The following is a 12879-nucleotide window of genomic DNA, read 5'->3' on the forward strand; positions in this document are numbered from 1 at the left end:
TTCAAGGTTGGGAAAAGGCTTTTTTTTCACAAGTGTTTAATTTTAGGAAACCAGTTGTATTCTAAATTGGTCCCGCTTCCGCTGGCATTGCAACAGTGTTTTCTAAAGTCAGTGAGAAGAAGACTGCCAACAAGATTGTATCAGAAAGATGCTGCAGAGAGATCTTGGGCAACATTGGACAGGGCAATCTGCAGGGTTTTGGACTTTTAAGATGTTCAGTGATACTTTGTGGCACTACCCTCACTGTCTAGATCTACCAAAATGCTCTAAATGGCCTAGAAATAGGAATACAGTGGTTGCAAAATGGATCACGAAATCTATCTCATGGCAAAGAATCAGCCAATAAATGATCATGCAGGCATGACACGTGGGAGAGCTGATAGTGACATATTTAATTCTAAGGAGAGTCCCATGGTCAAGTCTCGGGCAAAGGTGTAAGCCATAAATTACCAAGAAGTAGCTCCTCTTTATTAACGATTTGTAAACCAGGCCGACAAAGTTTGTCATTACTGGAGGCAATATTTCACTGTGGTAGATCTTATAAAGTACTCTGGAGCATCAGTAAATGTGTATTCTAAATCATGTGATGTTGAATGATGGTTTCACCTAAATATTAACATGTGGTGGTGAAGACAGTGTGTGACCTGCAGTGTGCTCTTCACTCTTTCAGACCCTGACAAAGCGTGAGTTTTGGCATCTCGTACAGCAGAGCTATGGCACGGATCTGGGACTAAACAATGAAGAGATGGAGAACTTCACATTTTCAGCAGATGATAACGGGCAACACAGGTAGGGCTTCAGGATTGGCTGTCTATTTGTGACTATTAATGGTAGCTATACGTTTGCTGTCGAGTTTACACCCTTCCAAAAATGTTCCAACATTACCCTACCATGTTTCCATCTGCCTTGACAGGGCTACAAAATATGACACTAATTTAAGAGTGTAGACTGAATCTCTGGTTCAAAAAACACATTAAGATAATTTTTTCTTGATAATTATATTTTTATATTTTCAATAAATAAAACAATCAACTGTCACAAATCAAGAATGATACAGATATTACATTCAACAGCAAGAACAATGTAAGCCACAAAGAACATTCAAACGCCCCATCAACCAATCTAAAACACAGAACACGCAAATATCTGGGGAAAAACACACATAATCATATACACATACACACAACCACAGACCCAAACAACCACACATTAAGATTTAAAAAAAAAATCTTTATTTGTGCTCATGGTTTCCATGGAAACCTTACAAAATGTAAAATAAACATAAGGTTAAAACGTAAAAGGGGCGTGGCTAAATGGCCGCGTGAAAAGACGTGCCCTGGAGGAGCTCCCCATAGATCTGACATCGATCCTGGAGAAAATTGCAGTTTTCACGAAACAAGGTATGCCGGCAGCATATCCAGAGATGCGTGAATAGTCGGTTCATACACCGAGCGCCAAGAGGGGGTGATTAGTAGCTGCACTATGAAGCTATAGCAACCGAAAATGCACGGTGCCCGAGACCTAAAGGCCAGCAAGATGGCCGACAGAGGACAAAGGGCCATAAACTGACCGTGGAGCTGCTTCTGCAATGGCAGCTGGTGCAGCCGATACTGAAGCCACTGCGACGCAGGCTTACTGGTGCAGCCTAGGCGGTGCGCAGACTTAAGCACCCGGCCAGTGGAGTCTTGTAGGACGAGCCGCAGTTACAACATTAGCTGGTACGGCGGAGAAAGAGCCCGTTTCAACATAAGCCCACTACATAAGTCCAGCCCATTAGCGGAGCTCAGGACCCGGCTGGAGGGGCTCAACCAGATCGAAGGACGAGCACCGAGGCCCGTGACAAGCTGAAATACGGCGAGAGACTGTGCCGGCGCTGATCGCCAAACACTGTGTGACGCCAGAATGGAAAGCCCCTGGCGGCGCTGCCGCCACTGAGGACGAGAAGGCAGGACAGCAGGCGCTGCGATCCTGGGGCTTTGTGGCTGAATCCGGGGCCACCTTGCGGCGTGGAGGCCCCGCAGTGTCGAGGCCGGGGGAGGCAGGACTGTGGCGATCCGCATCACCGGTGGTCGAGGCCGGAATCCGAAGTTGCTGCACGGTCACAAAGGGACCCACGAGAGCTGGGCCCAGTGGATGCCTGAGCTGGCTGGGCTGAGACCCATCACACCCAGGAGCGGAGTAAGGAGGCCAAAACCGGAGACATCTCTGAACACTTGGGAACCCGACGGGGGGGGGGGAGGAGGAGGAGGAGGAGGAGGAGGAGGAGGAGGAGGACGACGACGACTCCCCCGCGCGACGCATATCAGGAGCGTCAGAACGATCGCTTGGCCGTGGAAAGTAGGGGAGGGCGCAAGCCCCTGATACAAGGCAGCACCCGCAGCCATGGAGCGGCAGGCGAGATGAAGCACAAGTCAAGGCGAGGACACCGGAGTGCCCAGACCTAGAGTCAGAGGGGGGATGCACAGGGCCCACACCAATTTCCATGGAAGGGAGAGGAATCGGTGAACCACCTAAACGAGGACCCGGTGTCAATAGACCCGGTTGCCCATAGAACGGGACAGACCAGCATAATACATTTCAGAGCATACGCCGCACACAAGAAGAGCACACAGAGGATAGTCTGTGCTGGCACAGGGCCCAAGGGTGCACTAAAGACACCACTGTTGGTCGGGGGGGTGAGGGGTCCTACCTGGGCCCAGAGCAGACGCGTGGAGGCCGGCTGAAGCGCCTGACCACCGGCGCCTGAGAGAGCTGCGGTGCAAGCACAGGCTAGTGAACTGAACCAAGGCTGGTACGTGGGAGGCACAGCCCATTCCAGGAGTATAACAGCTAGCTGGCACACATTTCCGACTTGGCGAAGAGAGCCCAAACACCGGGTACCGAGGCTCCATTGGACAGTGGATGCGCCCTGAGGGTTGTGCCCAGCCGGGCCCCTCGGTGGCACATAATAGGACCGAAAAGCGGCATATGCAGCCCTGGAGTGCGCTGGTGAGCATGGGTCCCCAGCACAGTGCGCCAACCACAGCAGACGAGCTGGTGCTGCAGTAGAACACAGGTTGGCGAATAGGGGAAACTGTGTACCTTAGCTTGAGGACGGAAGAGGGTTGCACCGGAGTTGGAGCCATCTGCATGGTGCCGGGGCTCCCACACAACTACCCAAACAAAGTAAACAACATAACAAGCCGCCTGGACGAGATCCGAGTTCTGTGAAACCCCACCATCAATTGAACGGGGTAGAACAGGCAGCTCACCCCGGAACATTTGCTGAACCCCAGGGAACACGCGAAGGACAGCCTGGGCCGGCACGTGGTCCGATAAAGGCGTTAAAGACACGACTGTGGGCCAAATGGTAATGGGGTCCTGTCGGGTCCCGGAGTAGAAGTGTGTGGAATCAGCGAAAGAGCCTGACCACTAGCAACAGAGGGAAACACAGCGTGGGCTGGCTGAATAATGCTGAGCTGGAGCAGGCACGTGGGAGGACACAGCCCATTCCAAGAGCGCAGAAGCCAGTAGGCATATACCCCCAACACGATCGAAGCGGGCCATAAACATCAGGAATAGCCCGACATCACGCAGACATTCATGCAAGAGGTGGCTGTGCTGGCCCACACCTAGTTGGCACAGCACGATGTCTAACAAAATTGTACGACCGAAGAGCAAGCAGCCCACGCTGGATGCCTATGCCAAGACATCTCCTGGGGCAGAGGGGTCCAGGGGTAAGGAAAAAACTACCACTGTGATGGAGGAAGCTCCGGGCACAATCCAGGAGGTGCTGGCTGCGATTGCGCATCTGAAAGTTGCCTGGGAGACTAAACTGGGCCTGGCTATGAACAAACTGAAAGTGGCACTAGAACTTAAGGTCGGAGCGGTCCAGGAAGATGTGAATTTACTAAGACAAGATATGAGAACGCGTGCGGAGCGCACTGGAAACCTGGAAAAGGAGATGGCCCCAAATACAGCGGAATGCGCTGCCCACAGATCGGAACTCCATGCCCTTGTGCAGCGAGTAGGCAACCTGGAAAACAGAGCGGAAGAAGCAGAAGGACGCGCCAGACGCAATAGCATCCGCATCGTTGGATTGCCAGAAGGAATGGAAGGGCCTAATCCGACGGAATACGTGGAAACCATGTTACTGCAGGAAATAACTGAAGGGGTACTGACCCAGGGTTTTGCTGTTGAAAGGGTGCACAGGGCTTTGACGCGGAACTGCCCCCGGGAACCCCTCGCAGGCCAACGATTGTAAAGATTCGGAACTACCGGGATCGGGAGAAAATACTCGAATTCTTCCGGAAGGGTGGAACGATTGAAAGGGGGCCTGCGAAAATTACCACATACCCAGACTACACCTTGCAGGTGCAACGCAGCAGAATGAGAAACAGGATATAGATATATGTTGCTTTACCCGGCCAAACTGAAGGTGTTCCACAAGAATAAAACTGTTTTTTGAAACGCCAGAGGACGCCATGGAGTGGCTGGATATGCAGAGCTGCCCCCAAGAATCGGGTACCCAGACAGGAGCCGAAGAAGATAAGTAACATGCGGCTATGGCACCCTAGGTGACATAGCGCAAGACACTGGAACTAGAATATAGCATTAAGTAAGGCTCACAGGGAATGTGCTGCTTGGAAAGTACATGCTTGCAAGATCCGTTTGAACTGAATAATCCTTTTTATATAAGTGGGAGCTCCTGGGAGACAACCCTTGAACCCCCATAGCATTACGCTTAGTTAGGTCACTAGTAGACCGGTGACGCCCCGCGGGGTCCTAATCCTCGGTGCTAAGAGGAAGGACCAGATGTGGGTGGGCCTGAGATCCAGGGATGGAGCTGGGCATTTGTTGGGGTTGGGTAGGGGGGGGGGGAAGAGTTGTGTGCAGTGGGGTAGGGTTGGGGTAGGGCTGGGGAAGGGGGAGGGGGAAGTTGTTGGGGTTGGGAGGGAAGTGAGCCAGAATACGAGCCATCGGGAACGACATGGGAAGCGGAGGAGAGAGGGAGGACATCAAGTCAATGGAATCGGGGAACCTCAGAGTTGTGACCTGGAACGTGCGGGGCCTCAATAGTTACCTAAAATGTAATAAAGTAATGATGTACCTAAAGAGGATGAGGATTGATATAGCCCTGCTACAGGAAACCCACCTCACCAAGGAGAAACTGGAGGTGGTTAGGAGAAAATGGAAGGGAAGCATTACGGGAGCCACATATTCGGCACATGCAAGAGGGGTGGTCATATGGGTAGCACCATATGTGCCGTTTCAGCTGCTCCGATCGACGACAGACCCGGAAGGTAGAATGGTGGTGGTGGTGGAGGGGCTCCTGGAGAAGTGAACATCATAAACTTATATGCCCATAACCATGATACCACAGCTTACTTTAGGTCTTTATATAGTAAAAGTAGCCCCCTGTTGGGCGGCGCGATATTGTGGGGAGGTGATTTCAATTGCACCCTGAACCCCGGGATAGACAGGTCAGATAGCAAGATAGCAAAATCCGCGCCAGCAGCTAAAGCATTGAGGACACTGTTGACAGACCTCAGACTGGAGGATGTGTGGAGACGGTTGCACCCAACGGACAGGCAATACTTGCATTACGCAGCACCACATGACCTGCATACTAGGCTGGATTATGTGTTCGCCGCCACCGAGATAGCGGGAGAAATGGTGAGTGCAGAATATAAAGCCAGGGTACTTTGGGACCATTCGCCTTTGGTCTTGGAATGGCGGCAACACCCCCCTAGGTTGCGAATCCCAACGTGGAGGCTCGGAGCTGAGGCCCTACAGGACCCAGGATTCCGAGAGGGCCTGAGGGAGGCCTTCGCGGAATATTTTGACATTAATACCGGCAGCGTACAATCTATGGGAACAGTATGGGAGGCATTCAAGGTGGTGGTACGTGGGGTAGCCATATCAAAATCCAAAGGGCTCCAAGGGGGTATAGAACGAGAATTGCAGGAAAAAGAAAGAGAGTTAGAGGACTTGATGCGAACGGGGGCGGCCACCCAGGAAGACAGTGCTAAGACAAGAGAGTTCCAAAAGGCTTGCAGCGAACTCTGGGACAGATTATGTAAGCTAAATTATAAGAAATATACAGAAAGGCAACATACGGGGGGGAGACAAGCCAGGCAGACTACTGGCCTGGTTATACAAAAATGAGACACCCCGACCGGTGATTAGAGAAGGCAGGGATGAGGAATGCCGGATCCCTAACACCCAGGAAGGTGTAAACGAGGAGTTCCTCATATTATAAACGTTTCTATGAGGACACAGGTGGAGATATGGGTCAAGAAATTCTGGAAACATTAGAAGATATAGGTCTGCCCACCTTAGATGACTTAGAACGAGCATATCTAGAGGCCCCAATCACCTCAGACGAACTGGAGACAGTGATCCAACACCTGCCCACGTGTAAAGCGCTTGGGTCGGATGGGTTACCCAGCGAATTCTATAAAACGTACAGACGGGAGCTACTTCAGCCAATGCCTGCCATGTTCAATGAAGCCTACGAACAGTTGGAGCTGCCGGAATCCCTCCAAGAGGCGGTGATCATCCCGCTCCTGAAACCGGGCAAGCTGAATGTGGACTGTGGGTCCTACAGGCCCTTATCGATGCTTCATCAAGATAGCAAAATACTCATGGCGGTGCTTGCCAACAGGCTTAAGCGAGTAATTGGCAAATTGATACACCCAGACTAAACAGGCTATGTCCCTGGCAGAAATATCACGGACAACCACAGGAGGCTACACCATATTATTGATCAAACTGAGAAAGACCCGGGCGAGCTGGCCATTGTGTCGCTGGATGCGGTCAAAGCTTTCGACTCAGTGAGGTGGCAATGGTTGATGGCGTCCCTGAAAGGGTACGGGATAGGGCTGGGGTACATTAGATGGGTCAAGATGTTATACAGCTCCCCGATTGCAAGGGTCAAAACAGACACTATCATTTCAGACAAGTGGAAACTCAGTAGGGGGACTAGGCAGGGATGCCCCTGGTCGCCCATGTTATATATTCTTGCGCTGGAGCCGTTGGCAATTTGCCTTAGGCAACAATACAGAGAAGTGGGGATTCGTACGACAGGAAACACACTTGATATCACTGTTTGCAGATGACATGCTCCTCTATCTACGCTTCCCGGAAGAGAACCTGCAATATGTGCTGGAGGTGATGGATCGCAATGCCGCCCTCTCGGGCATATCAGTAAACCCCGGGAAGTCCATCATGTTCCCCTTGGGGAGATAAAAAAGTATTCCACTGGAAAAACTGCTCATTCTGCAGATACCCTGGCAGACAGAGACGTTTCGATATCTAGGCATAAACATATACCACAAGATAGAGCATAAACACAACACGGAGAAAGCCGTTGAAGGTATTAAAAATAGCATGGTGTTTTGGTCCAGAATACCCCTTGCCATGATGGGAAGAGCAGCACTGCTCAAAATGGTGGTTTTGGCCAGACTGTTACACTTTTTTGTGAATGTCCGGTACTTGATCCCTAGACGATTCTTTATCAGGCTTCATAGCCTGTGCAGGGGCTTCATATGGCACAATTCTAGGAACAGGGTGGCCCTGTGGAAACTACAAAACTCGTGTGATAAGGGGGGCATAAACCTGCCGAATTTTGAATTGTATTACTTGGCAGGACAGCTACTATATGTAGCTAGGTGGTTGTCCTCAGAGGAATCAGCAAAGCCAGGCTTTTGCAGGGTGATTCTGCCCCATACTTCCTAAAAGAGACAGTGAGGCTGCACAAAACGAAAGTGTCGGAGATGGGGAGACTGTTGGTGCTGGGCTGGGAGGTCTGGCGCAGGGCATGGAGAACTATGGGTGACCCAGACCCGCTCTCTCAGCAGGTCCCTTTGGTGGTGTTATGTGGGGGAGACTCCCAACTGATTAAAGGGGTCTCCAGATACTGAGAACCGGTGGGCCTGGCCACCCTTGGAGACATATGGCAGGAGGGGGAGGCATTGGAATTCCAGAGGTTGCTGGAGGAGACAGGGGTGCATAAGGGCCAATATATCACTTACTCCAGGATTATGAAACGGCTGAGGGAAAGGTGGCCTAAAACAGTACTTGCAGAAGAACCTGAAGCCACCGTAGAAATGATGTACGATGTCTCGGAGGGTGGGCACGAAATATCTCGGATATATGAGCTCTTGAGTACAAAGGCGGGGAAGGAGCTGCTCCAATTGAGGCTTGACTGGGAGGGGGAGGTGGGTGAACCCATGACAGAGGGACAATGGGATAGAGCCCAAAAGTACCATAAGAAGGTGTCCCGGAATGCGAGACTCCAGCAGATCCAGCTATATGTCACCCACAGAGCTTATTTGACCCCCAGCAGAATAGCCAGGTTTGGTGGCTCGGCTATACAGAAATGCCCCAGGTGCGGGGAGGAGGAGGCTGGGCAGTTGCATATGTTCTGGGCTTGCCCAGAAGTGAAGAGATTCTGGGTAGAACTAAAGACAAGAATGGCCAGCCGGGGGGTGGTGCTTGACGTGGGGCCTGCTTGGGCATGTATGCTTGGGAGCTTCCCTAGGCCACGTAATCTAAAACATATTGGCAAAATGAAAGACCTGGCTTATATCCTGGCCAAGCGCAGAATTGCAATGTGCTGAAAAGTGGCCCACCGGCCTAGAGTGGAGATGTGGTGGGCAGACCTCCTGAAATGGCCTGAAGCAGAAACTGCGGCCTGGTATGAAGCAATCACTAGAGGGGGGAGGAAGAGGTGGGCCCCCTGATAGCCTGGAGATAATTGGTGACTTCAATGGCAAACCCCCACCAGGTCAATCACGAAACGGAAGACTGGGATGAGTTGACGATAATTGAGACACCTGAAGATGCTCAGGTGGATGGCACGGATACGACGGCTCGAGTTTTTGGGGAGGGAGAGGGGAGGATGGAGGAGAGTATTACATAATGGAATGTTTTAACATTGATCACAAACTTCCTATATGGTTGTAATGTTGGAGTGTTGTTTGTTTAAAATAATAAAATTTGTTAAAAAAAAGGTTAAAACGTAAAAAAGACAGCATACTTCAGAAATAAAGGAGAAGAAAGGAAATATGTCGTAAACGCATGTTAAAAAGGAACCTTCATTTATATATATCTAAAGTGCATGTGCTTATTCATTTTTCCTTTATTATGAAGGCTATATTCATATAGGACTACAACTTTCCTTTGTCAGGCATAGTACATATCAATCAGATAAACCCTATACATAAATCGAAGTAAAGCAAAGATTAGTGCAAGCAAATTAGCTTGAGTAATACGCTCCCATAGAGAATCCCTAAATACATATTCCGTAATATTTACAAAGTCCCCAAATATGCAGATTCGTAGGTTCATCAGGGTTTCGCATTCTATGATTAAATGCTTTAAACTTTTACTAAAGGTCCCACAAAAACGACAAAGGGAACTAACAGAGTCTGTATATTCCCATCTACAAGTGTTTTCTCAAGTTCTAATGTGTTAAGTCTAAATCTCATTAAAATGTTTGTCATACTGCTCGAGAGAAATTCAGCCCCCAATATTTTATAAGTTGCTTTTATGATAGGAAAGGTCTTATATCATTGGGTTTCGGTACAGGTTTCACAGCAGTTGACCTGTCTGAGTTTTTATTTGGAGCTACTATGTCACCAATGATTTAGTCGGGATGGATACTATTGTTCATGCAGATTTAGCCACGTTTTTCCATGTACCAATTCTTATTGTCCACCCTCGGGTTTACGAAAGCTTTACCAGTGTTTCCCCCAAATCAGCTAAGTACAAATTAAACAGGGAGGGGGCTACTAGGATACATCCATACCAAAATCCTCTTTGTTGATTTCTTTGGTAAGATGGCCTTGTCGGTTAATTCTGATCTTCAGAGTGGTATCTTTGTGTAAATTAAATTTACTTAATTGAATTACTTAACACATTAAGATTGAAAAAAATTAAACCGGGGAGATCACCAGGGGGTGCAGATGCCGCCTGAGCCTTTGTCTTCCCTCAAGCCCACGCGGAAATGGCGGCGCACAGGAGTTTACTCGGCCCGTTCTTGAAAATAAGTAGATAAAAGAAGAGGGGAAGCGGCTGGCATCTGGTAGGACACTTAACGGAATCGGCAGGGACGTCCGTCCCGAACGCAGCACGGACCAGTGTTCACTCGCGAGGCCCTGCCACAGCGCTTGCAGGCTGCCGAGAGTGCACACAGCCCTGCCCGGCGCTCAGCGCGGCGGATTGTCGGAGAGATACAGTAGGGACAGAAGGACCGGGGGTGACGTCCCCAAGCCCTAGCCAGGCGAACCAAGAAGAAGAGAAGCAGATCGCTCTGTTGAAGTGAGACCAGCACAGAGGGCAAGAGGGCAGGCATTGCCCCAGAGCCGTTAAGCAAGCATGGGGCGCCCTGAAAGAGGTCAGTGCCTATGAATGGAACCGGGATGGAGAAGAAGCATTGTGAACCTGGGAGCACGCACTAGTTGTGAGCGGCAAGTGACACCCAGCTTGGGGGACTCCCGGGGCCTGGACGCTATTCTCCCGCTCCACTCCAATTAGCCCAAGCTCTCGGATAACTTAGCATCGTAGCAGCACAGGCCCGCCTTGACTGTTTACAAATTTGTGGTGCTCTTGTCTTACCCGACAAACCGCAGTAACAGCGGGCCACATGCGCTATTACATATCATATCATGAGCCAGAACCAGGAATATGTGGGGAAGGCCGCCTGGGTTCTCTGCAAGTGAGGTGCCCTGCATGTAATTAGCCCCCTATACCGCAGCTGGAAACTGAAAGCTGGTGCCATCAGCACCTGATACAGATCACGTGAAGGGGCAGCATGGTTTTGGAGGCACACCTAGTGCCTCGCTGCCACCCACCTCCTGGGGCATCAGCAGGGAGAGACGGAGCAAACTCGGAAATCAGGGAGACAGTGGGAGCACAAAGCCAGACACTGAACTAGCCCCCTTGGCCCCAGAGACTACCTGCCTCAAAACACACTGGACTACAGCACGCACTCACAAGCACGATTCAATCGTGGAAGTGCAATCGCGCAAGCACCCGGTGCAGGGGACCAAAGTCAAGCGCCGGCACATGCACGTAGTTAAGGTCGTCCACCTACAGCACAGGCTGCTATAAGGTGTGAATGCCTGGAAATCTGGACGCTGCAACTGCACACAAATTACAGTAGTTTCGCAGCACAAGTCCAAACATGGCAACTGAACCTCCATCAGAGTTGCCAAGCATACCACGAGCAGATCATGATGCTTTTGCAAAGGCAGATATCGGGCTACTCCTGAAGAAATCGGGTCGTTGAAGAGCAGCATGGCAACCATAATAAATGCCTTGCAAGGCAGAGTCAACAAAATCGAGGACAAGGTAGAAGCTCTGTAAAATTACCAGCTGTCAAGCGACCTGGTGTAAATGAAAACGGAAGGTTGCTTCCAGGACTTGGAGCAAAGAAATGTAGTCCTGGCAGGCCAAGATTGACTACCTCGAGAATCGGCAGAGGAGATCTAACATTTGTATACAAGGCCACAAGGAGGCACCAAATGAAACCCTATTGAGCCTGGAAAGGCAAGTGAAAGCCTTTGCCTCCCCCTAACGCCGGACCCGGAGTTTGAAAGAGTGCATCGGGCAGGTGGGCCCCCGAATGGACCGAGGAGTGTCCTAGCAAAATGCCATCATTACAGGCACAAGGTCGAAATTGTGCAGTGGGCAAGAGACCACATCGACTTCGAGGGCTCGCGTGTTAAAATCTTCCAAGACCTCTCAGCAGCTACTCTCACCAAAAGGAGGGATTGTCACCCACTTACTACATGGCTACACGAACAGAAAATCTGTTACAGGTGGGGCTTTGGAATACAGGGTGGTTTCTGCAGAGGCAGCTAACAGTGTGCTACAAGGCCAAACAGTGGGAGCAGGTGGAGTCGAGATGGAGGAACTCCTGTCATCCTCCTGAACCACCTAAGAAACCAATAGGCTCCTGGCGTACTAAGGGCACCAGGAAATTCAAGAGATTCAACACTCCGTGAGATGCTGCAAGCAATTGACTGTACATGTACAGACATTTCGACCTCCAAAAGACGCCGGGGTGGTGGGACTCTGAAGAGGCCGGAGCACTGGCCATGGATAGAGGATGAAGGCCTGACTTTTCGTTTTTCTTCCTTTTCTGGGCTGAGTTGTTAAGTGTTGACTGCAGAATGTTAGCGCTGACTAAATGCAAGCATGTTATGGTTAATCAAGTTGTGGGTTTCGGGGAGTTCCCATTAGTGTGGCCCTATATTTTTTTTCTAGGACGTCTCCAGTTACAAGGGGGAATTACTCTCTTCGTTTTTTGGGGTTATGGGAGGAGGGGGGACCAAGGGGAGAGATTTTTCACGGGGGTCGAGGGGAGGGAAGGCGATCAGAAACCAGGGATCTACAACATGAATCACATTTTCACAGAACAGCACGCAGTGCAATCACAGGAACAGCACTTTTGAAGTGAGGCAGGACACTTCAGGCCACCGCGAACAAGGGTACGAAAAGGCGAACATTGGGGCTCGAAATTAGGCCAAGCCTGAGATCTGCTATGAGCCAAAGATATGGCGGATAATCCAGTTCGGTTTGGGTCCTTAAATGTGAAGGGCCTCAACTCCCCCCCCAAAAGAGATCTATGCTGTTGAGGTCATTCACCCAGTCCAGCCTGGATGTCCTCTTTGAGCAAGAAACCAAATTCTGATGCAGAGAGGAGTTCACCCCGTAGGGAGGGCACCTGGGAGGAGCCTTTTGGGCATCAGAACTTGTCAAAAAGGGAGGTTTGGGCATGTTATATCAGGCATCATTCGGATTGCAGATCACACAACCCCGCAGGAACATGGACGGGAGGCACCTGGTAATAAATGGGAGAAACCTGGTAAATCAAGAGCAGTCACATGA

The 12879-nt window shown here is 50.3% G+C and overlaps 1 protein-coding gene across 4 annotated transcripts in view; it reads left to right on the forward strand.

Moving 5' to 3' along the window:
• The window catches only part of GRAMD1C (GRAM domain containing 1C), a 2017351-nt gene that overhangs the window by 1205085 nt on the left and 799387 nt on the right, over positions 1 to 12879 (forward strand). For all 4 annotated transcript variants that reach the window (XM_069635887.1, XM_069635884.1, XM_069635886.1 and 1 more), the window contains one exon: positions 671 to 789. In XM_069635887.1, coding sequence (XP_069491988.1) covers positions 671 to 789 — 119 coding nt within the window. The remainder of the gene's footprint in view (positions 1 to 670; positions 790 to 12879) is intronic.

This window comes from Ambystoma mexicanum, chromosome 7p (assembly GCF_040938575.1).
Source record: "Ambystoma mexicanum isolate Mex_15411 chromosome 7p, UKY_AmexF1_1, whole genome shotgun sequence".
NCBI lineage: Eukaryota > Metazoa > Chordata > Amphibia > Caudata > Ambystomatidae > Ambystoma > Ambystoma mexicanum.